This window comes from Phycodurus eques, chromosome 10 (genome assembly GCF_024500275.1).
Source record: "Phycodurus eques isolate BA_2022a chromosome 10, UOR_Pequ_1.1, whole genome shotgun sequence".
Taxonomy (NCBI): domain Eukaryota; kingdom Metazoa; phylum Chordata; class Actinopteri; order Syngnathiformes; family Syngnathidae; genus Phycodurus; species Phycodurus eques.
Genome location: NC_084534.1, coordinates 16,548,715 through 16,572,841, shown reverse-complemented (window position 1 = coordinate 16,572,841; position 24,127 = coordinate 16,548,715). Strand labels below are relative to the sequence as shown.

The 24,127-nt window shown below is 40.6% G+C and overlaps 3 protein-coding genes across 5 annotated transcripts; all 3 read left to right on the top strand.

The window, feature by feature from the left end:
- Nucleotides 1-52: 52 nt before the first annotated feature.
- On the top strand, nt 53-14,043 carry uroc1 (urocanate hydratase 1). 2 transcript variants are annotated; one of them, XM_061688063.1, is made up of 20 exons: nt 53-143; nt 3,374-3,599; nt 4,155-4,285; nt 4,755-4,848; nt 4,922-4,981; nt 5,901-6,029; nt 6,116-6,177; nt 6,291-6,357; nt 8,053-8,196; nt 8,263-8,351; nt 9,189-9,251; nt 9,338-9,517; nt 9,605-9,702; nt 10,531-10,603; nt 11,148-11,337; nt 11,422-11,520; nt 12,347-12,446; nt 12,586-12,667; nt 13,715-13,814; nt 13,888-14,043. In XM_061688063.1, the coding sequence occupies exons 2-20, from the start codon at nt 3,474-3,476 to the stop codon at nt 14,026-14,028; spliced, it is 2,028 nt and encodes a 675-aa protein (XP_061544047.1). In that variant the 5' UTR covers nt 53-143; nt 3,374-3,473; the 3' UTR covers nt 14,029-14,043. The 2 variants fall into 2 exon arrangements, with proteins under 2 accessions (XP_061544047.1, XP_061544048.1); XM_061688064.1 differs by lacking the exon at nt 53-143 and adding an exon at nt 935-949.
- Nucleotides 60-2,204, top strand: chchd4b (coiled-coil-helix-coiled-coil-helix domain containing 4b). Of its 2 annotated transcripts, XM_061688067.1 has the most exons (4): nt 60-143; nt 577-600; nt 851-949; nt 1,196-2,204. In XM_061688067.1, the coding sequence occupies exons 2-4, from the start codon at nt 579-581 to the stop codon at nt 1,540-1,542; spliced, it is 468 nt and encodes a 155-aa protein (XP_061544051.1). In that variant the 5' UTR covers nt 60-143; nt 577-578; the 3' UTR covers nt 1,543-2,204. The 2 variants fall into 2 exon arrangements, with proteins under 2 accessions (XP_061544051.1, XP_061544050.1); XM_061688066.1 differs by lacking the exon at nt 60-143 and having other exon boundaries at nt 153-600.
- A 997-nt stretch (nt 14,044-15,040) lies between the features above and the next one.
- LOC133408814 (MAP kinase-activated protein kinase 2-like) lies at nt 15,041-22,948 on the top strand. The gene is made up of 10 exons (XM_061688065.1): nt 15,041-15,314; nt 17,404-17,543; nt 17,908-17,972; nt 18,086-18,165; nt 18,240-18,366; nt 19,213-19,288; nt 19,368-19,492; nt 19,704-19,789; nt 19,867-19,947; nt 20,024-22,948. Exons 1-10 carry the CDS (start codon nt 15,042-15,044, stop codon nt 20,150-20,152), a joined length of 1,182 nt encoding a protein of 393 aa, XP_061544049.1. The 5' UTR covers nt 15,041; the 3' UTR covers nt 20,153-22,948.
- Nucleotides 22,949-24,127: the final 1,179 nt, after the last annotated feature.

The window sequence follows — 24,127 nt, the reverse complement described above, 5'->3', positions numbered from 1 at the left end:
GCTGCGTGCGAACAGCAACGCTAAGCTAGGAGAAATGTATTCAAACCAAAAGAACAAGGATCCCGCCACATTGTGCTGCATACGGTTGCGTTCAACGCCATACAACTAGTTGCGACGAGGGAATTGGGAGTAACCGTTCATAGGTAAATATATATTGGGGGCTTGCTTTCAAATGTTATGTATTGATAGCACGTGCTTTGGCGTTGACAAAAAAAAAATAAACCTCATGAAAGTCGGTTGAGAAATTAGGTCTATGCATTGCATTGGACGGGAACGTCGACCTTCCCAACATGGCCTCCACGTAGGCACGTCGGTTAGCTTGGCCGCAACAGAGCGCTGGCTTATCTTGTCTTCATATCTATGTGTTCCCCTTCCGTCTTCTATTAATGGTGGAAAAACATAAACGGCTAATTCACCTGAGCCACCAGCCGGGCACCGCTCGATTGTAGTTGTGAAACGCCTGAAGATGCTTGACACGCTGTGACATTGTCCTATGACTGCGACATGTTTCTATGACACCAACTTTACCCGGCGGGCTGCTGCACCAAATCGGGTTTCACATCTTCATTTGGGAAGAAATGACTACAGTCAGGCAAGAAGGTAAGCACAATGTGCTAGCTCAGCTAAGTCATCCATACAGCGAGTATGAGTTAATTTCAACACAAGTTTAAGTCCGTAGCAATTCTGTGTTTGTTTTTATGTAGTTTCTTAACCTTGAACCGGTAACATGTTAATGTTCAGTTTTGTATACGTTGTATAGATTATACTGTGGGTATTTGTTCTTTCACTGGTTCCATTGTTCTCACCTAACAGGAAAATGTTTTTGGTTTTTTTTGTACCCTCCCCACAGGTAAAGACAAAATAATCTTTGTCACCAAAGAGGATCATGCATCACCCAGCAACGCTGAGCTTGTTGAGGAAAACCCCGATGATCCCTATGAGGAGCGAGGTGAGCAGCCAAGAAAGTTTTTTAAGTAACCTTTTCATGACTCATTCATCTATAATAATCACTGACAGTTTTTAAATTGAAGGATAATCATCTGTTTTTCAAATAAAATAAAAATTTATTTTTCTTTGCTCTTTCTCTAATGCTCTGTGATGCCACAAAATAGTGTGACAGCCCTGGATAATAAGTCTCTATTCTTATGTTCAGCGTAGTATTTGTTTTTAACTCTTAGCATCCCTGTCTTACAAGGCCTGATTCTTCCCAATGGGGACATTAACTGGAACTGCCTCTGTCTGGGCGGGATGGCCAGTGGTCCCTGTGGGACCGAGTTTAAGGAGGCCTTCTCCTGTTTCCACTACAGTAAAGAAGAGGTGAAGGGCTCAGAGTGCCTAGATCAGTTCAGAACAATGCAAGAGTGCATGCAGCGCTATCCAGAACTCTACCCTCAAGAAGACGACAATGTCCCAGAGGAAAACGCATCTAAAGCAGAGCCGACCACAGAAGACGCTACCGCTACGGATTCCAAGTCCATATTTGACTCTGTTCAGGCATCAGACAGCACACAAGCAAGTGTAGGGAGACCACTAGAAAGCTAGTAACTGCTATCAGTTTGAGAAAGTCAAAACTTATTGTTCTTTAAGATGAGCCATGATGTGCTAGTGTTACTCCGTTGCATTTTTCGCCTGAAAGCCAATGTTTCTAAAAGACTTTAGCTGGGCACACAAGAAACTCAAGAAACAGAGAACAAATGTTTATTTATGCTGACACTTTCATCTCCATTCGTTGGTGGATACTAATTCTCACTGGTGTGTCAGTTGCATTTCATATATAATGGACGTTGCACACATTTTTATGTACTGTGCTGCATCGAGCGAATGAATGAAGACATTTAAGAATTGAGCTTTCCAGGGTGTTAGTGTGGGGCCAAGCCTTCTGCTAAGTGGACTCAAAGCATTTACCTCAACTGTTCCAATGGCTTGCAAATCACTGAAACTGTTAAAATAAATACTGATGAATAATTTGTGATAAGATTTATCATTGACTACATTGCTTCAAGTGTTGTCTGTCTACATGCATTGATGCACCATTTGTGGTTATAGATCTGTCCCTTGAAGCATTATAATCCCAGCACACAGATTCTATTCATAAGCATTTCTGTTGTGCCTATTATTTGTTAGTGTTAAGCTAGCAACATGTGTGATTAAATACACGTGTTTCTCTTAAGTTTTGTTTAATTTGACAGTAAAGTTCAACTTTGAGTGGCATTAAACAGCTTCAAGTCTCTTGAATTTATTTTTTCTATCTGCCAAACTGCTTCTTGTTGTGAAGTGAGGTGAGTTCACTGCCACAGAGCGTGCGTATCTCAAATTCTTGCTCGCAAGTCCAAGCAAAAAAAATCGTCCGAACGACGGCTTGTATCTCAAAAACTTATAGGTCAGATAATTCGTATCTCAAGACACTACTGTATAATAAAGATGGTGCTTATCCCTAGTTCTGGGATCAGTCCAACAGAGACTTGTATGTATATGGCAGTGATTTCCAACCTTTATGGAGCCAAGGCACATATTTTACAATTGAAAAATCTCACGGCACACCAACGAACATAAATGTCACAAAAAGTGGATACATCAATTACTGTATGTACTTCCTGCCATCGAATACAAGACCATTTATTTGTTCTGTCTGTCTTGGAGCAACTAAGTAAAATGTGATAATTTTCCACAGCACACCAACGAGCCCCGGTACATTGGTTGGGAATCACTGGTATATGGAGTCCCATCTGGTATTGGTTAATTGTTTTCAGGTCATGCCCCCGCTTTTTTTTTTTGTCCTCCAAAATCTTTATTAAAATTCTTAGAACATATATGAACATATACAAACATTTGTGGAGAATTGGCCAATGTAACACTGTTCTGTCAGTAAAGTGCAAAAAAAAATAAACCAACACTCAAGAAACAAAACAAACAAAAAGGACACCCTGGACCGGTCGCCAGCCAATCGCAGTGTTTTGAGGCAATAGTTTGGTTTTGCAAGAAGAGTGTGAGGTTTTGTGAATGTAGCTTTAATAGTGGGTTTTGTGTTTGCAGTTTAGAGAAAATGATGGAAGATTTCAAGAAATGTGAGTGGGTGAGAATATGTTTGCAAGTTGTGTCTAACTAGGTGAAAAGTGCTTAAGTTTCTACCAAAAGGCTGACCAATTCAATAAATGGGTTCAGGGCACTGAGCATTTGGTTCAGACCAATTGTGAAATGCTTACGCTTGCCTGAACTTAGATTTGTGTGCACGCGTGTGCGAATGTGTATGAGAGTGAGTGGGGGATGGTCAGGGGTCAGAGGTAAGTTTGTCCACTGAGGCACGTGCCACTTTAAACTCCCTTTGCGATCAATAATTACCAAACATCCTTTTCTGTCATTGGTGGATGTTCAGGGGGCAAAGATGACCAAAAAGCCAATCGGACCTCCTCAGTCGTCTTCCTCAAATGTTCAGCAGTCCTTCTGCATTCCTTTTAAACTGAGGACTTGACAGCATGGCCACCTTAAAGGAGATATGCAGCGGTTTACCTCTGGACCCTTTGCCCCCGAACCGAGGAAGAAATCCCAACGTGCCCCATGCACCTGTTCGGACCCCAAACCTCACAGCCCAAGAGCAGCGGGTAAGTACAGTAGATTCAGTAAAGTACTGTATATGGAGTGTAACTATTCCCAACAGTATGGGAAATCATGATGTTAATTACTGTAGTTCAGGAAGACATGAAGGATTAGTCAAAGATACTGTAATAAACCTTGTTAGGTTAACTAGAACCCAGCAGGGAATTGGTACACTGCCACCACTTTTAACCAGTCTGGTCCGCAGTCAGACACTGGGCACACACAGCATGAGAATACAAACTTTATTGAACACTTTTTAAGGTAACAGCAACCTCTTAGCAGGAAGTGGAAATACACGGGGCGTTCAATTTAGCCTTGGGCATGCAGGAGTCAACATCCACCAATCATCTCACTGTCATGTTGTGTACTTATTGCAACATCACTGGTGACAACTGTGCTGCATTACAATATCGGTTAGTCTCTAAGGTCCTTCACTGATTGACCACAACTCAAGCAAAGATTTCAGTCAATAATTTAGAGAAAGTAGTGACCTTTATCTTTTGATGTGAACTATCTACCTGGGGGCTGTGGTTTTATTTTACCTCCCCTCCCCCCTCTAGCTGGCACTAAGAAACGCCCTGCGCTATTTCTCCCCGGCCCATCATACAACACTCGCACCAGAATTTGCACAAGAGCTCCGGCAGTATGGGCACATCTACATGTACCGCTTTTGTCCTGCGTCGAGCCTGAGGTAAGACAACGTCGTCATCATTCATCAGAGACTTGAATGACATTTTTTAAGACCATGTGGAGGGTATGGTGGTCAAACGAAAAGATTAATACTTGTCAATCTTTGTTTTGTTCAAATTAAGGAACACATTTTCACTACAGTTTGAGGTTTTGTGAGAGTTTAGAAACACTAAACATTTTTAAATATAAAAAAATGATTGGAATTGGCTTTCTGAAAAGTATTTTCCTATGTTTCCAATGAATCTGTATAATGTGAGTTTCACATTATGAATTGAACAACTTAAATAAAGGAACTTTTCTAGACTGAGATGCCCCTGTTCAAACTCTAAGGTGTTTGACTTGTGGTTCCGCTGTGCTACTACATCATGTAACAATTGCAAAATCATTACCGAAATGAGTGTTCCTCATATGTTTTGCCATCGTGCTGCTTTTCGGCTGTTTACTGGCTTTGGGGTTGCTCTCTTCGTCAGAGCGTACCCACTACACGAGTACCCTTGCCGCACACGCCAAGCCGCCGCCATCATGTTAATGATCATGAACAACCTGGACCCGGCAGTGGCCCAGGTGAGCTTCTTCCATAGCTTAATTTATTTGATTGCTCACCTTTCGAACAATCTAACCGGTCTTCATGTCTTAGTTTCCCCAGGAGCTCGTCACCTATGGAGGAAATGGACAAGTGTTCAGTAACTGGGCTCAGGTACAATAAGAAACTGTCTTGTTTTTGGCCAAAACCTTATTCATGATGTCCACAAGTTACATTAGGCACACCTGCCTACTATACAATAGCAGCATTAAAACAAGTGCATTTATCACACCAACCATAGTTTCTGTGCAACATTTTGAAATAGTTATATTTATAGCTGTTGCACTGAGTGAATCTCATGGTGAAATTGCCTAATTAGTGTCGAATTAGGGAATCTAATTTTGGTCTCGCGGGTGGTAGGGCAAAATGTTGGGCAAGTGTACCTAAAGAAGTATCTAATGGATGTACAGGTATCCCCCCCCAAAAAAAATCACATGAATATCTTAGTAAATACACGTGAGGTCAGTGGTAACTACATGTGAGGCCAGTCATATATTTACATTTGAAAACTCTCATGGCATGCCCCCAAACAAAAATGCCACAAAAAGTATATTTGCTATACGGTGCAGAAGTAATTCTGATCTTCAATTTACGTAATGTGAAATCTGGGGCGGCTTAGTTGGAAAGAAAGCTATTATTCTGTTGTTTGAATAGCAACTCAAGGATACACAGGTTCATTGTTCCTTCTGCCGTCTAGTGGAAGAGCATTTAAATAATTCTTCTGGCTGTCACTATATGCCATTGACTTAGATGAACAGAGATACATTATTTGTAGTAAATAACGAATCATTTTCCAATCAATGAAGTGTATTTGGATAATTTTGTGATCTCTCATGGTGCACTAATATGCCGTGGCATACAAATCTGCGCAAAGCCCATGACATGACACACAGCTTCCTTTTTGTCCTTTTGAATTTTTTGTGCCATGTTCAAATCAGCTTCCCAGTTTTTGTTTTTTTAAATAATGTAATTTTTAGGGGATACCCTACATATCCTCTATACTTTTGAAAGGAGTTGTTTTGCATTGGTGCAGTTCCGTCTTGTGATGAATTATCTGAGTGAGATGACGGAGGAGCAGACCCTGGTCATGTACAGTGGTCACCCCTTGGGTCTGTTCCCCAGCCTGCCCGCCTCACCCCGCGCCATCATCACCAACGGCATGGTAAGCCAGCAACTCACCACACTCAACTCAGACGATTCTCATCACCTTCTAATTTGGTGACTGTCACATTTGATTATTTTATTTAGGTTATTCCAAACTACTCCTCCAGAGAGCAATATGAAAGGATGTTTGCTCTCGGTGTGTCAATGTAAGTCTATAAAATGTGCTTTGTGATCTGTGTTATGAGTTACAATATACGATAATACAATAAAATGTTGGCCTATTTATTTTTGTATGAGAGCCTGTTTTGCATATTTCTAGGTATGGTCAAATGACAGCTGGCAGTTACTGCTACATTGGACCTCAAGGGATTGTTCATGGCACTATGGTACAACATATCAATTAGATTTTGATCAAATTCTATGAGTCTATTATTACATGTAATGAAGTTAAAACACGAGACAAATATGTTAATGCGTGTTCTCCCCATGCTTGTGTGCAGTAAGCCTACTCCCATATACCAAAAACATACAGTACCTCTTAGGTTTGCAATGATAATTGCTCTAATTGCAATTATTATTTTTGCAATAATTGTTGCAATTTTCTTTATAATTTTTGAAATTTTTTTTGCAAAAATTATAATAAATTTCCAATTTACAATTGCAAGAATAAATAATTTGCAATAATAAATAAAGCGCTTTTTGTCATATTTGTCAAAACTATTGGCATCCTACCTGACAGTAGTACATCATAAAAATGATCTGTGAAACAAATCATATACCTTTATTTGCAAGAAACCACAGCACCCAGGGAAAAACAACCAACTCGTATTAGTCAGAGGACTCGAGTCACATGACTTAGACTCACGTCATGAATTTGATGACTTGACAAAATGTTGCCTCACTTGCAAACTTGAACAGCAATGACTCGTGACATCACTCAAACTCAAGCTCATTGACTTGAACAGACTTTCCACGTTCACCAAAGTATACATATGCTCGTTTTCGTTAGCATCGGCAGCTAGCTTTTTGAGCGATCACGCAAATAATTACACAATGGGCCGGCTGTGCGATGTCTGGGCTTCCTCTTCATTCCAGTCTTGTTTAGTAAGCGTAGTGTTCTCAAGAATCATTCTGGTATTTTTTTTATTTATTATTTTTTTTATTCCCTTGATTCACCAATCGATCAGCATACAGCTTGCTTCTATTCGACGTGTCCTTTTCTTCTTCTTCGCCTCGTTTTGAATACCAAGAAATACCAAGTTTAAACTGAAATCTATTCATATTTCAGTTGTATTTATTTCTATTTGTGTTTGAAATTAACTTACTAAAAATGCTTGTTGACAAGTATGCACAGCGTGAATTTGAGTTTGAGTTGATTATCTGAAAGAAGAACCCAATTGGTCCTTCATTATTAAGTGAAATGCGGCACGGTGGTCGACTGGTTAGAGCGTCTGCCTCACAGTTCTGAGGACCGGGGTTCAATCCCCGGCCCCGCCTGTGTGGAGTTTGTACGTTCTCCCCGTGCCTGCGTGGGTTTTCTCCGGCCACTCCGGTTTCCTCCCACATCCCGAAAACATGCATGGAAGGTTAATTGAAGACTCTAAATTGCCCGTAGGTGTGAATGTGAGTGCGAATGGTTATTTGTTTGTATGTGCCCTGCGATTGGCTGGCAACCAGTTCAGGGTGTACCCCGCCTCCTCCCCGATGATAGCTGGGATAGGCTCCAGCACGCCAGCGACCGTAATGAGGAAAAGCGGCTCAGAATATGGATGGATGGATGGATGGATTGATTAAGTCAAATGTCTCATTTTATGGTGTATTCATAATTGATCTTTAACCAAACAAAAATATATTTTATCCGATTACTTGATTATTCGATAGAATTGTCAGTAGGATACACGATTACTGATTGCAACACTACTGGATGCAAATTCTCATTTGTCACAGGTCTGTTAATGTAACTCCATAAATAAAGAGAGAATATGTAAGTCCTAGCATAGCATTTTCGTAGAATAACTGAAAATTTACTATTGATCGGTTTTGAAGGGGAAATACTCATTATGGTCTTATTTCCCGTGCAGCTGACTGTTCTGAATGCTGGTCGGAGGTACCTGGGCTCCGGTGAACTGAGAGGACGTGTCTTCGTGACCTCCGGGCTCGGGGGCATGAGTGGCGCTCAAGCTAAAGCTGCCGTCATCGCCGGTTGCATTGGCGTCATTGCGGAGGTGATGCAACCGTGAGTTTAAATGTGAGGTGGGTGTGACTGAGTGACGTGTGCGACTCTGTGTTAGGTGGATGAGGCTCCTCTCAAAAAGAGACATGAGCAAGGCTGGCTGATGGAGGTCACCGGGGACATGGATCACTGCATTAAACGCATCAGGTAACAGACACATTTATCCATAATTACTAAATGGTTATTGTAAGGTTATTTTAAGAGTATACTTGTGTTATTTTTAACATAACACAGTAATTACCATATTGTTGCTTGGCTTTATGTGTAATGATGCCTTAGTATCACAATTTGTGCCATGATTAGAGTCATACATACTCCGAGTTAGATTTAGAGTAGAGCCAATCTTCATCTTTAACATTAAAATTTACAGAACAAATGCAATTAACGTGTAATACATTGGGAAAAATATTTTTACAGCAACACAACATCAGAAAACAGAAACTATATTAATGGCCCGAATATAGAAATAAAAATACAGTTGGTCCTTATTTTCAGTGCTTGCAAGAGCCTTGACTGTCACAGACATGGAAAGATAGTGACTTTAAAATAAATGCATTCATGCTAAAACACTGGAAATCAAATTATTTTCTTGTGATTTTTTTCTTGAATTGTAGCATTTGATTATGATTGTCGTGAAATAGAAGCACTTGTGTTGTCTGTATGTACAGTAACTCAAAAACTAGAGCCTTGAGTAGAATAGTTTACAGTAGTTACAATAAACCACAACCTCCAAGGTAAGGTACTGGCTGTATATACACTCACTGGCCCAAACTGCAAAGTCTGAGTGCAAAACCCATTTATAAATTTGTATTTTTAAAGAAAAGGCTGTTTATTGTTATTCTTATTAGAGTGTGCATATGTGCTTAATATCGTGGCCAGTGGTTGTACATTGAACAAAAGGAGAGAAGGGAGGCTATTCTACAAAATAACCAGTCTAATACGTAATGCTGATATGTTGTAAAATCCAATTTTGGTGTCTTCTAGAGAAACCAGATGCTCAAAGACTCCCCTCAGTTTGGGTTACCATGGCAACGTTGTCGACTTGTGGTGAGCGCACAGCGAAAACCACATTTACGGTGAAATTCGCATCTTTTACCCAGTCGACAAACTTTTGTATTTGTATTCCTGATCAGGGAGCGGCTGCTGTTGGAGTACCAGAGGACAGGTGAGCTTCTGGTGGATTTGGGCTCGGACCAAACCTCCCTCCACAACCCCTTCAACGGAGGCTACTACCCGGTACAACTCAGCTTCCGCCAGGCCAACCAGCTCATGTCCACTGATCCCAGTCGTTTCCGCAGCATGGTCAAAGAAAGGTGCTGTCGGCGGTCACACTCAAACGATTGTATCCTCGCATCAAAGTATGTTGCCGTGACGCTATCACATTATTCACTCTACCACAGCCTCCGGAGACACGTCAACGCTATCAACAAACTGTCAGATGTGGGCATGTTCTTTTGGGACTATGGCAACGCTTTTCTACTAGAGGCACAAAGAGCTGGTACACAGTAACTTTGATGAAACCAATGGAATTTGGAATTGGCTTGTGTTCACAGTAACCTGCAGTACTCACAAAAACGATTGCGGTGTTGGGCTTTTGGGTGAGATTTTAGGATGAAACTAAAATGCACTATACCCTTCATAGGTGAACTTGCTCCCCGGGCGCTTCAGCTGCCCCCTGCTCCAGTGTGTTCCACTAACATGTGTATGTGTTCACTGTGATGGGTTAAATGCAGAGAACAAATTTCGTGTGCATGCATGCATGCATGCATGTTCATGACAATAAAAGGTGGTTCTTCTTCTTCTTCTTCTTCTTCAACTTTTGAATCCACATTTCCAACTGTTCTGTGTTTGAGGGCTTTTTGTACAACTTGCTGTTCTCTATTAAGTACGGCAAAATGTACAACAGGTGTCTGATCCATGAATCGAACAACACATTTTGCTAGGACATCCTCATGGATACCTTTCGGTGACTCTTCTAGTCTCTTTGTGTCTCTGTTGCAACATGCTCATGGAACTCTTTAAACTCGGTGTCCACTTCCCTCTCAGAAAAATGTCATGCTGATCAATTTTTAGCTGCGGTCTTGGTCTCATGATGTCAAAATGTGAACACAATGATGACCTGTTAAAATATTTAAATTCTAATTGAACTCAGGAATTTATTGGTTGAAAGGTATTGAAACATTGAACAGTTAGACACGTAACCGGTGAGGTTCTAGTGATTTTTGTATTTTGGTTCATCCTTAAAAATCACTTAAAAGCAGAATATCGTTGACCTTTTGTGAGTTGTGTATGTAACTTCAGAAAGTTATGTTTGTTGTTTTCATAGGAGCCGAGGTCGAAAAGATTGGTGGAGGAGAGACAGAGTTCCGCTACCCATCGTATGTCCAACACATCATGGGGTAAGTCAAGTTAATTTTGTTATTATCAGTATACAGGGAACCCCCACTATTTGCGGGGGATAGGGAACTGGGTGGAACACAAATAATGAAAATCTGCGTATAATTGACCCCCTTTATAATTTTTTCTTTTTCTTAAACCCCAAAATTCTTGAATAAGCGTGGAAAAGTTGCAAATAAGTGTTTTTCAGGGTGGTTCCCCCCAAAAAACAAAAAGTAAAATTTAAAAGATGTAAAAAATGTGAAAGAAATTGGCAAAGAAATCTGCAAACGCTGGTGCTACTGTATATCAACTCCAAACATATCTCTTATCTCTGGCACTTTACGTATGGGGGTCTACAAACACGCACACATTACGAACCCAACTGAACCTCGCATGAACCCAGCGCAGTAAGTCGATGAAAACAAGGTTCAAAATCCTAGTGGTCAGGCGAGGGAACCCATGCCGTCCATGTCAGGCTGAGTTGGTTCCATACTGAGCAAGTCAACTTGACTTGAGTCCCGTTTTCTCTCTCGTGAGCAATCATTTAATGTGTCTTCCTCCCAGAGACATTTTCTCCTTGGGCTTCGGTCCATTTCGCTGGGTGTGCACATCCGCCGACCCCCAGGACCTCGCCACAACCGACGACATCGCCGCCTCGGTCCTGGAGGATTTGAGCGCCAATGTGACTGACGGAGTCAGACAGCAGTACAACGACAACATACTCTGGATCCGGGAGGCAGGAAAACACAAAATGGTTTGTGAATACGGGCTCACAAATCAGCCCTCATCATACGTGAGCTGATTAGCTTTTTTGCGTGCATGTGTCCGCCTTCTACAGGTTGTGGGATCCCAGGCCAGAATTCTCTACTCAGACCAGAAAGGAAGAGTATCCATTGCTTTGGCCATAAACCGAGCCATTGCTGAAGGAAACGTTTCAGTAAGATACTGGAAGGGTCCTCTTTTATACGGGAATCACCTTAATAATTAATTTTTTGATAAGAGTTTGGCCAGTTGTGGGGAATTGATTAATCGTGTCTTGAAGGAACTAAGAGAAGAAGTGCACTACTTGGCTGCAACCAGTGATGAAGCCTCAACTAGTTTGCTATGTAAAGAAGTACAACACGATGTCAGCTAGGAAGCTGAACAACCACATTCTGACTACTCTGGCCACTATTATGCTCAACACAACACTGACATGGGAACAGGATTCTCCCATCCCATTAAAAAAAAAATCACAAATATTAATTCAATTTTCCACATAGTTGTACCTTCTTCATTTGTGTCTATGTCAGGGGTGGGCAAAGTACGGCCCGCGGACCACATACGGCCCTCTCCGTTCTTTAATTTGGCTTGCCTACCTGCATTTGTTGCATTCATTTGGCTGTTTTCCCCTAAAATTGGTCCTTAAAATGTATTCAGTCTTTTTAAAATGTATTTATTCATTTAGCTCATTAAACAATTGGTTAATGGATATATTTTAAATGTAGGTTATAAAAATAATTAGTAAAATAAAAAATATCATAAATATTCTATTTAAAGAAAAATAAGACATTATTTTATTAATAATTTAAAAAATTACATTTACATTTTAACACTTTTTAAAATTATTATTATTATTATTTATTTTTTTACCTCATCTATAAATGACTTTGCCCATCTGTCAAATTTAAAACTCAAATGTGACTCTTGAGCACCAAAGTTTGCCCTCCCCTGCTGCTACTCTATGTGGCCGTTTCTAAACTTAGTGGACTTGTGTGTGTCAGGCTCCGGTGGTGATTAGCAGAGACCACCATGATGTGAGTGGTACCGACAGCCCCTTTAGAGAGACCTCCAATGTCTATGATGGCTCTGCATTCTGTGCAGGTACAGTATGTGCATGTGCAGTTTGTCTGATCCTGCTTTTACTGTAGAACTCTTACAAATGATGATTTATTGCATGTAGCAGCCCTCTTTGATTTCCACAATCGCAGTGTTCATTAAAATCAGACCTTATGTTTTCTAGATATGGCAGTCCAGAACTTTGTCGGTGATGCGTTCAGGGGTGCCACCTGGGTAGCCCTGCACAACGGTGGCGGTGTTGGCTGGTAAGGCTTGGTCGGTTGTCGTTTGTCAAGGGGGATTTGTACGAATATTATTAACAATTCGTCTAGACCAGGATTTTGTGCATATAGAATATGCTAAATCCAATCTGGGGGCAAAACCCTGGCACAAATACCCAAAAATACATTAGTATTTTTAAATATGTTAACAAGGTTTATTATTGCCTAGAAATGGCACAATATGGCAGCAATGCCTTTGTAAATGAAGCCAGTCCCCTCACATCACAGTTGCTCGGCACACAGGGCTTTAGCCTGAGCACAAAAACAGTGAATGGGAGAGTTTTGCAGCAAATAACAGAGGATAATTAGATATTCTCAAACAAAAATCCGCCAATAAATGAATTTACTAGTAGTGAATCACAAATATGTAGGGTAACAATGTACAGTAGGTCAATGTATGCTAAGATTTAAAATTAAACACAAAAAAACAGTCTCCATCAGGGGTCACTAACCTTTTTGAAACTAAGAGGGCTACTAGCTACCTTTAATGTTTTTATTAATAATTAATAATATTGATGTAAATCAAGACACTGATCATATTATGATTTCTCACGATAACTATCAGTAATGATTCAGCAAGATAGGAAAAAGATAAATATCAATATCGATGCATTTTTAAAAATTATTATTGTTATTTTGATGTAACATTACAATTGTATTTTAAATGGTATTTTTTATTAGAATATGTTTGGTATCTGAAAAGATTTTTTTTAAATAAGAAAATGCATGATTTTTTACCACTTACCATTTAAATAATAAATTAAAATATTTAATGCCACATATTACATTTAATAATGAATTGTAACCATTTTTGTATTTATTGATGTTTTTACCTTTTTCCACATTAGATTTTTTTCTAAATAAGACATTGTGATTTCTTGTAATGTCCAGCATTTTTTTAAACTTTTTTTTGTCACCTTCTGATGTGTTGAGCCAATTAAAAAATATGCGCCGGGCTGCCAATGAACTTTGGATACCCCTGGTCTACGCCCAACGGTTGTAAAGTTAACATGTTACTTTGTCTGCCTTCAGGGGTGAGGTAATGAACGGAGGATTTGGTCTGCTTTTGGACGGCTCTGAGGAGGCAGCGAAGCGGGCCTCACTGATGCTCAACTGGGACGTGTCCAATGGGGTGAGACGATGGAGAAAAGTGGACTAGACAGATGACTTCTATATGATGCTAATGGCTTTTTCTGTTTCTGAAGGTGGCACGTCGTAGCTGGTGTGGAAATTCCAACGCCTACGAGACAATCCAGCGCACCATGGAGGAGAATGGGCAGCTGCGGGTCACCATGCCTTTTTCTGTACAGGATGAGCACGTGCTGGACCGGGCGCTGCAGGGCTAACCTCTAAGCACCGCAGTGTCTGAATGAGAACACCAGAAATTTGGTAGCCCATATGCATAGAACAAGAAGTGTGTAGCTTTATTAATAATAATATAATAAATATATATAAATCATATCCATCCATGCATTTTCTAGAGCACTTGTCTTCGTTAGGGTTAGAGGTGAGCCGCAGCTTTTCCCTGCTGACTTTGGGTGAGAGTTGGGGTACACCCTGGACTGGTCAATCGGAGGGCACATATAGACAAACAACCATTTACTTCAATGAATGTGTTTTTGGAATATGGAGGAAACCGGAGAAAACCCTCACAAGCGCGGGGAGAGCATGCAAACTCCACTGAGCCGAGATTCGAAGACTGACCCTCAGAACTGTGAGGCAGACGTCACTATACCAAACTTTTGAAAACAGAGAACTGCTTCTTGGCGACTGAAAAATACGGTCTAAAAAAAAAAAATCCATGTCTTGTTATTCTGGCATTTAGCAAATAGAAATCATTTTGGTCATCCTAACTGACCTAAAACAGGAAAAGTGACTGATTTCACGTCAGACAGTCAGGGCGGGGGGAAAGCGTATGTCTTTTTATACTGTCATGGGATGCCAATATTTCTGGCCATGGCTGTGTTATAGTTGCATTCATATTTTTTTGTTTTTACTCCTGTGTCCAACTGTGCGTATTTGTGCGTTGTTGGTCCTTTAAGAAACTGGCTGCATTCGAACCAAGTGACGTCATTGAATCGGAGACGTTGACGTCCTGCAGGGAGAGGCACATCCCGTGGTCAGTCAGGATCAGGAACATCATTACGTGCCACTTTTCAGCCTTTCAATGATTTACTGTGATTATATTCAGCTTTACTTTGCGTGGATGTATATAGTTTTTGCCTTTGCACGCCTGCGCCCCTTATTTTTCTGCGATAACTCAAGGGAGATGTACTTGAAGTATGTTGCATAGTGTTTCAAGTTGCTGAGGGCGTACGGAGGTGAAGTAGAGGGACACGTGTTGTGCAGCGGAGCGAACATGCACAGCAGCAGGAAGCAAGACGACGCGCAGAGGATGACTGCGCAGCCCGGGACAGGCTCCCTCCTCCTGGGATGTGACTCCGGCTGCAGCAGCAGCAGCCTCGCCGCCCTCTCCGACCTCCAGCCTCCTGCTCACGTGACGCAGATTAAGTTGAAGAGGAACGCGGTGACTGACGACTATAGGATCACCTCGCAGGTTCTCGGCCTGGGAATCAATGGCAAAGTGCTCGAATGCTTCTGCAAGAAGACTGGACACAAGTGCGCCCTCAAGGTGCGTGCGCAGCTGCAGTGGTATACGTCCCCTCGTTGAAATGTAACCCTCATTGGAGGCACATGAATTAGAGGATATATTGATTATGCAATGTTTACCTGCAGGATTTTCTTTCTCCTATTAATGCAGAGCATGACAGAGGTATTGCCTTGTAGCTATACAGTACATTCAAAATGACTCAAGTTGTCAATTTCAGAAAAATAAATCGCACTGTACTATGTGAAGCATTGAATGCGCCCCTTTGGGATAATTATTCATTAATCATTAATTAATCAGTTTATTTGAAAGGGGACAATACAATTTCATAAAACACATGAAGTACACATGGTTAAAAAAGCTATTGGACTACAGTGGAGACCCACATACTCGAGGCTCAGCACCCACAGATTCATGTATTTTCAGATAATTCCTCCCTTTTTTTCCAATTGTTTTGAAAACCCCGAACAGGTTTATTGGTGGTTTACCAATACTTATTCAAGAATTTTTGTGGGGGGGGGGTAATTTAAAAACAAAAAAAGTCAATGCAATTATAATGGGCGTCAAATATCCACGGATTTTCGCTCTTTGCGGTCCAACCCAGTCCTCTGTCCCCCGTGAATAGTGGGGGTCCAATTCATATGCAGTGAGGTTCATGGCTGGTGACTAAAGCAAATGTAGCCTATGAAGTGTGTATATCTTTTTCCAGGGCCATTTTTTATTTCCAAACTCTAACTGTAAACAAATGTACCAGCAACAAGACACTATCTACAATGGGGCAATTAGAGTGAACACACAAGAAGAGATGGCTTTATGACTTTCATCAGACATTATTGAGCTGAGCAGGGGTAAATGAAAGATGAATCTTCAAGAGTACATCAAAATCATTTAGTAGGAGAGGCTCTTGTGTACCATTCCTCCATGGTGACAACAATCTATTTTCCCACGTGTTGTTGAGCAAAACTCTTTGTAAATAGGGAGTCTTCCTCCACCAGGGTGTCAGGAACAATACTTACAAAAAAATTCTAATTCTGAGCGAGTCTGGGTGTACAATTTGATAACCCAAAATTGTTGAGTCAGTATAAACATAAGATGCCTTTGAGACTGCCCTATTCCACCCCCCCCCCCAAAAAAAAGTTTAGATTTGTCATTGAACTTCGTAAGTTATGCTGTTAGAACTGCCTATTGGTCAAGCTCACACAGTTCTTCTTAATAATAATAATAAGTGCCAGCAGACAATGTGCATGCGAAGAGCAAAATATGTGAGCTTGCTGAAAAGGTTGGACATTTTTGGCTAATTTAATGAGCACACGGTCGGCCTTCACTTAGCAACATGATTCAGTTAGCAAGCTGACTGTGTACTGTTTAACGAATAAATTTTTAATTTCTGAAAGGTTTTTATATCAATTGGTATACCAGTATGACAGAGTGGACATGTTAAGCATGACATCCAACATCACACATACTATGATAAAAATTACGAAACATAATTATGTTTATTCTGTTATGTCATCTATCCACTGTTTCAGCCTCCATTAAAGAGAGATACAATTCTGATCGTGATGTCACTGAAAAGATCAGAGGGGTTCTTAAAGGAGCAGTTACCCCTTAATGACAGGGTGGACATTTGGGACACAATCAAAATGTTCAATATGATTATGAAAATAAAATATAACAGATCAAAATGACTCATTTGATCAAGTAACAATAAAACCATGTTAATTTTTTGATTGTTTAGTATGATACAACCACTGATTAGTAATAAGTGGTTGTAATAAGTTATTACACACAATGTAGATAGCAGAGCAGAGTGTCAACATTCTGTGCATCCAATAAATAAAGTAAAAAAAGTGAAAGAAACACATTAGAAGACCTGTCGTTTTACTTGTATGTGTGCGAATGTTTGGGCACTTATAATAAGATCTCAGAGTTTCATTATTCTGCTACATTTTTGCAATGACTGAGTGATTCTGATGAGGACGCAAAAAGAACTTCAGAGTGATATTGACACCGTTATGTCCTTGGTGGAGGTCTTTTCTCCACTCTGCTTAATGTATATGCTTTTTTTTTCTAACCGTGTGTGTGTGTGTGTGTGTGTGTGTGTGGGGAGCAGATCTTGTATGACACACCTAAAGCCCGCCGTGAGGTGGAGCTGCACGGAAAGGTTTCTGGTGGTCCGCACGTGGTCCGGATCCTCAGCCTGTATGAAAACATGTACAAGGGGAAGAAGTGTCTCCTCATTGTGATGGAGTGGTGAGCATCACCTGCACTGTGGCGCAGTAATGCCACATTTGAATCATTCAACAGTATGTTTATTATTTTAATTAAAGCTTGAGGTGGGGTACAATTGCACTGCCTCGTACTAGTAGTAGTGGCGACTAATCGGACCGAAGCCCAAGGAGAAAATGTCTCTGGGAGGAAGACACATCAAATGATTGCTCACTAATATTTATGACTTGACTGGTGACATAACGCAGGAATTCGGAACTCCCTTGTAAACGCAGGGCTCCCTGTACATGATGGTGCACAATGCCTCCCGTTGTTTTGCCATAATGGTGGCGTGAGAGGGGGGCCTTCTGCTGCCTCACTTCTCATCTTTTTGTCAATTGGGTTTTAGCATGGAGGGAGGCGAGCTGTTCTGTCGCATTCAGGCCAGAGGGGACCAGGCTTTCACTGAGAGAGGTGGGTCACACTTCATGAAACCCTCCTCACGTGTACCCTGCAGGAGGAGCACTTTCAGACACTTGGGGAAACTGGCGCTCTACATTGTGTCTGCATGATGTCTGTCCAATTAGAGGCATCAGGGATCATGCGTGACATCGGCTCGGCCATCGAGTACATCCACCTCATGGACATCGCTCACAGGGATGTAAAAGTAAGACAGCAGATCTTTTTTTTTTTTTTTTTATGTAAACGAATAAGCTGATATTTTTGTCCCTGTGGCTTTAGCCTGAAAACCTGCTCTATAGCACCAAGGAGAGTAACGCATCCCTCAAACTGACAGACTTTGGCTTCGCAAAGGAGACCACTGTGCACAATTCCCTCCAAACTCCCTGTTACACTCCTTATTATGTCGGTGAGTGTATCACGTAGCAGTAATTTTACTATTTGGGTTAGTATTAGTTCACTGCAAAAATGTTTATCCTGTAGGTCCTCTTCTAAGGGATTAATACTCTTCTTCTTCTTCTTCTCATTTGTACAGTACTTAGTCTAAACTGTATTTTCATCACTTCTGAGTAGAAATATAGGTGCAGCTAAGGATATTATGGATTTTAAAAAAAATAAAATAAATTGTAGCTCATACAGTGGTGCGTTGAGATAAGAGTTTGATTCATTTGGAATTGGATTCATTCCGTGACCACGCACTCATATCTCAAATCATCTTTCCCCTTTAAAATAAATGGAAATGCCATTAATCCGTTCCAAACAAACAACCATTCGCACTCACATTCACACTGGTTAGAGTGTCTTCCTCACAGTTCTGAGGACCGGGGTTCAATCCCCGGCCCCGCCTGTGTGGAGTTTGCATGTTCTCCCCGTGCCTGCGTGGGTTTTCTCCGGGCACTCCGGTTTCCTCCCACATCCCAAAAACATGCATGGTAGGTTAATTGACAACTCTAAATTGCCCGTGGGTGTGAATGTGAGTGTGAATTGTTGTTTGTTTGTGTGTGCACTGCTATTGGATGGCAACCAGTTCAGGGTGTACCCCGCCTCCTGGCCGATGTTAGCTGAGATAGGCTCCAGCACGCCCGCGACCCAAGTGAGGAGAAGCTGCTCAGAAAATGGATGGATGGATATTTATTATATGGCGTTCCAACCCACAGTTCATTTCCCTGCGATTGCAGTTCCTTTAAAGCATTGCACAATTCTCACAAAAAGTGCATTTTCTAGTTAGTGCAATGTGCTTTGTCTGTCCCGTCAGCGCCTGAAGTGCTCGGCCCGGAGAAATACGACAAGTCATGTGACATGTGGTCTCTGGGCGTCATCACGTACATCCTGTGAGTGTCACATCAAGTGGGCCTACATTATGTTATATGTTAGCACAAGGAATTCACTGAGACTATTATATTTTCTCAGGCTGTGTGGATTCCCACCTTTCTACTCCAACACAGGCCAGGCCGTCTCACCTGGGATGAAGCAGCGGATCAGACTCGGACAATACAAATTCCCCAACCCTGAGTGGGCAGAGGTTTCAGAGGAGGGTCAGACTTTAGACTTTCGAAAAAGAATAACAATTCAAAATTGGCGCAGCGTGTTCTGATCTCATCTCCAGTCTTCCTGTGTGTTCCCCGGTCGAATATTAATATCACAATAATTCTGGAAGAGTTGCCTGTATTATCATTACATTGATTCATTGGTATTTCATTGACTCCATTGTTATTTCATATCCAGTTTTGGTGTTGTCGTCCGCAGCCAAGCAGCTCATCATCCAGCTCCTGAAGACCGACCCCAATGAAAGGATGACCATCGGTCAGTTCATGAGCCACCCTTGGATAAGCGTAAGTTGTCATCCATGCATGCCGTGTTATTGCATGTTTCTAAGGCATTCTCAGACTTGTGTGTCTTCATTAAACAGCAGTCCATGGTGGTCCCACTCACTCCTCTCCACACCTCTCGTGTTCTGATGGAGGACAAGGAGCTGTGGGATGATGTCAAGGTGAAGGAGATGCTTTGCAAAATGTGTCCGCAGGGAGGGAATAAAGCTCAGATGTGGTTGTTTGCGTGTCTATCAGGAGGAAATGACCAGTGCCTTGGCTACAATGCGTGTTGACTATGAACAGGTGAGGATTAAAGACCTGGACACGTCCAACAACCCTCTGCTCAACAAACGACGCAAGAGGCCTCTGCCTACAGAAGATTAAGCTCATTGTAATAGTAATACACATTCCTTTTTCTGACCAGGAGAAATGATTATAACCATACAACTATATAATTACAATATAGGGTGTTCCCCAAAAGAATGACACCATTTTGTAGTCCAATAACAAGGGGCAGCTGGTCAATAGAGGGCTCTCGGGCGCTTCCCCACCATATTACATTTCTTGAAGACGGTAAATTCATTAAAAACGCAAATACTTCAAAATATATGTCTATCTATTTTTAAGATGAACAGGGTAAATAGTGTATCATTTATGATGAGTAAAGCTGTTGTTTGTTTCTTTACTGATTTTGCGACACATTACTGGTCTGGGGCACACAAATCTATATCCATTGACTCTCGTTAAAGGTTTGACATGCACAGTCACTCCTCTTCGACGCAGTAGATAGCGCGCCGAGCTGGCCGACGTCACATTCGACTGTCATAGCTCGGTGTCTGTGCACGCTGCACTTCCGCATTCCGTGTTGGCATGTCATCATTACTTCTCATTGTACCGCTGCAATTTTAAAGCTAAGGCCCGGTACACACACAAATACAATCGGCCTGTTTTTCGTGCTGATTCTGCTCCTTCCCGACCTCACACGTCAAACGCCACACAATCTTAAGTCTTATAAATTTATCCTACATATTGTCCTTAGGTCTGATGTTTGTTAAGAGTGGATTTGTCACGATTTTAGGGACCAAAACAGGTTGGGGCCGACAATTCTTTAAAAATGAACTCGGTCAATATGTGCGACCAAAACTCTTCATGTGTGCGGGGAACGCCGTCTTCTACCAAGTCATGACGCCGAGAATGGTGACGTGGAACAGAACAGAACAGAATGTAGCCAATCAAAAAGCACCCGAGACTGACAAATACTGAAGCGACCGTAAATGAAAAAAAAAATTGTCATACCCGATGTCGTTTTATGGAGAAAAGTGGGTTCCTCAGACAGCAAGAAGTATTTTCCAAAGCTAGTCGTTTTTGAGAACATCGCCATTTTACAAGAAGTGTTTCTTCTTTGGTTTTGTGAGCTCATGTGTGATCACGCGAGACTTCGAGATCAGCAGTAGAACAGAATCTTTATGTGTGTGTCTGCTGTGTTGAGATACTCGGGGAACATCACACACATGACGACCAAAACTGTTGAATGCCCAATTTTTTATCTTTATTTTTGCGGTCAGCAGCAGATTAAAAAAAAAAAAAAAAAAAAAAACATTTTAAGAGTGGATAAATATTTGTGTGTACCAGGCCTAAGTTTGCTAACATTACTTACTCGCTTACGCTCATGCTTACTTAGTGTGGTACTCATGTAATGGATGCTCGCTCACGCTGTCCATGAGTACAGTACGTAGTCAAATCACACTCCTGCCTTATTAAGAGTGGCTGTATCGTGGAGAAAACTCCCCTACCCGCCACTGCTAATCACACAGCCAGTTCTCTCTACAAATGATCTTACAATTTAACAAGATAGATAGATGTAAGTTAAATGTTTTACTTTTGTGTTCAAGGTGAAGAATGACACTAGCAATGAAAAGGCATTTTGTGTGTTAGAATATGTTCTGACACAGTCAAACAAGAGTGCGCAGCATGCATTTTTGAAGAAATTCAACAAATACACCACTAGCAAAGTAAATTTGGACATGGTACAAAAAAGAAAGAAGAAAAGCTGTAATGTACAAGAGGTCCTCATCTTGATTTTTTTATTTTGTATTTGTGAAGCTTAGTAAAATTGTTCATAAAATCTGTTTCTGGAATTTTGATGAATAAATGTTCTATTTAATTTTTGAATGCCCGGGGCTTGTAGTTGCTCAGATATTCACATTTCAAATGATGTCAATTTTTGGGGAACACCCAATATATTAGTCATGATAACATAATACAACTATGACAGAGAGAGAGTATTGTATATCAGCCATTATATATATGAATATTTAGGGGATTCTATTTAATGTCATGAATGTAAAGCTACTATATATATATATATATATATATATATATATATATATATACAGTGCAGTATTTCAAATAAAATTAAACTTTTAATGTTTTATAACTCCATCAGATCTCTCTTGTACATAAAACCTCATAGAGTATAATGCAACCTAAATGTAGAATGTGATAATTTCTTCTGGCAGTAGTGGTTCTGGTTAATAATAATGGTATGGTAGTTTGTCTATATGTTTACTATGTTTGGCTGGCAACCAGTCCAAGGTTCTTGCTGAGGAGAAACAGCTGCAGGTGAGACATCAAGGATGAACTTGAAGTCAGATACTGAGGTACCACAAAGATCCAGCCTGGAAGAGATTGACCATGTGGTGGAAAGAACCATTAATGGACTTCAAAAGTCTTTGTCAGCTGTCATGACATTTGTGGCAAGTACAGTATGTCTACATTCCAGGGTCTACTTTATAGAACATGTTGCACTGGACTTGTATGCAAACCTTATTCCAGATATCCAGATGAAGCGGGGTTGCACTCATTCTGACAATTGGAAGACATTTGGGAATTTTTCCCCCCCCTTGTGATCAAAGTCAGGAAAGGCCTGATTATCAGATGTCTCTGAAAGAGTAGCCTGTGCGATTGTCCTGTGTTGTGGGGTCGAGGCAGACACGGAATGTTGACTGCCACTTCCTCCCAATCCCAAGTGAATATTTTTTTTTAAATCCCGCCATATCCTGATTTTTTTTCCAAAAATCTCATCCAATTTCTAGTTTATGAAAAACATCTTGCTCCCACAGAGATTGAGCCCAATCCCGAGCCAAAACTTTACAGACTCCCACAGATTATTTCCCCCCCCGCCCCCCCCTCCTTTTTTTTTTTTTTTTTTTTAAATCCCAGGCAATCCTGCTCTGTTTTTCCTCCACGGTATAAAATATGCAATACGTTTGCCTTAGTCACGGAAATAAATACATTGAATTACCGGAATAATCCAGAAAAAAAAAAAATTATCAACAAAAGTTGTATTGTTCCCTTAGTTTAGCTGTGTTTAGCTCGATGCTGAGGAGAAACGTTCAAATATCAATTTCACACCGCAGCTCCTAAATCACTTTAATAACACTCCATTTTGCTCTTATCATTCTTTTCACGCCTGCATGCATGGCAGGGGCACAATAACAACAGCATGCACTGTTCCTTTGATTTGGCAATTTACCTTTTAGTAACAATATATATTTTTTAATGGTCTGTACATAAACATTTATTTAGTTGAGATTAATAATTTTATTTACGTTAACCATCCGGTAATGTGGGTCAAACTGGCCTGTTCTACGGTTTTAAAATCTAGAGATAAATATATGAAGGGATTGCTGGCCTTATTTTTTTATAGTTTTCTTTTAAGTGGTATACTTTCCTTTTACATCAAAGACACAAGCATAGAAAGGATAACCTGACAAAATAACAATACAATGCAAAATAAAGATGATTCTGATTCTGATATTTAATAAAGTCAGTGTTTTTGGGGAAAATACACCTTTCCTCTTTTTGGCCTATTGTTTCAATATTCTTAATGTGGGTAACTTTTTAAATATTAAAAAAAAAAAAAAATTGAGGCCAGCAGAAGCATTATTGTCCATTTGTTTTTTTTGTTTTTTTTTTTAAACCAAATATCTTTTTCTAGATTTTTTTTTTTAAACGGCTCAATTTGACCCACAATATAACAAATAATTAAACTTAATACATATGTTAGCTTGCGTTTCATATTCGTAAAAATAAAAGATGCAAAATCTTCTTCATGCAAGATGATTATTATACATGATTATTGCACAGATGTGCCTTGGCCTGGCCACGCTACAAGTTTGCAACACAATGCCAAATATGGCATGAATCTAATGAGGGAGTGTGTGATAGCACTTCAGGAATAGCCACCCAATCAATTCATTGTACCACCATACGCAGACTTTGGTGATAATGAATCACATTTATCAGATGACATTTTGCAAGGATCTGTACACAAACCCAAGAAGCTAAAAAATAGTT

Bases quoted from the DNA above. Each gene is read 5' to 3' on its own strand.
- chchd4b (XM_061688066.1), top strand. From the start codon at position 513: ATGACACCAACTTTACCCGGCGGGCTGCTGCACCAAATCGGGTTTCAC. The intron at 601-850 runs GTAAGCACAATG...CCCTCCCCACAG, and splicing joins GACTACAGTCAGGCAAGAAG to GTAAAGACAAAATAATCTTT. The intron at 950-1,195 runs GTGAGCAGCCAA...CTGTCTTACAAG, and splicing joins TGATCCCTATGAGGAGCGAG to GCCTGATTCTTCCCAATGGG.
- uroc1 (XM_061688063.1), top strand. From the start codon at position 3,474: ATGGCCACCTTAAAGGAGATATGCAGCGGTTTACCTCTGGACCCTTTG. The intron at 4,286-4,754 runs GTAAGACAACGT...TCTCTTCGTCAG, and splicing joins TGTCCTGCGTCGAGCCTGAG to AGCGTACCCACTACACGAGT. The intron at 8,352-9,188 runs GTAACAGACACA...GGTGTCTTCTAG, and splicing joins CACTGCATTAAACGCATCAG to AGAAACCAGATGCTCAAAGA.
- LOC133408814 (XM_061688065.1), top strand. From the start codon at position 15,042: ATGCACAGCAGCAGGAAGCAAGACGACGCGCAGAGGATGACTGCGCAG. The intron at 17,973-18,085 runs GTGGGTCACACT...CTGTCCAATTAG, and splicing joins CCAGGCTTTCACTGAGAGAG to AGGCATCAGGGATCATGCGT. The intron at 19,493-19,703 runs GTCAGACTTTAG...TGTCGTCCGCAG, and splicing joins GGCAGAGGTTTCAGAGGAGG to CCAAGCAGCTCATCATCCAG.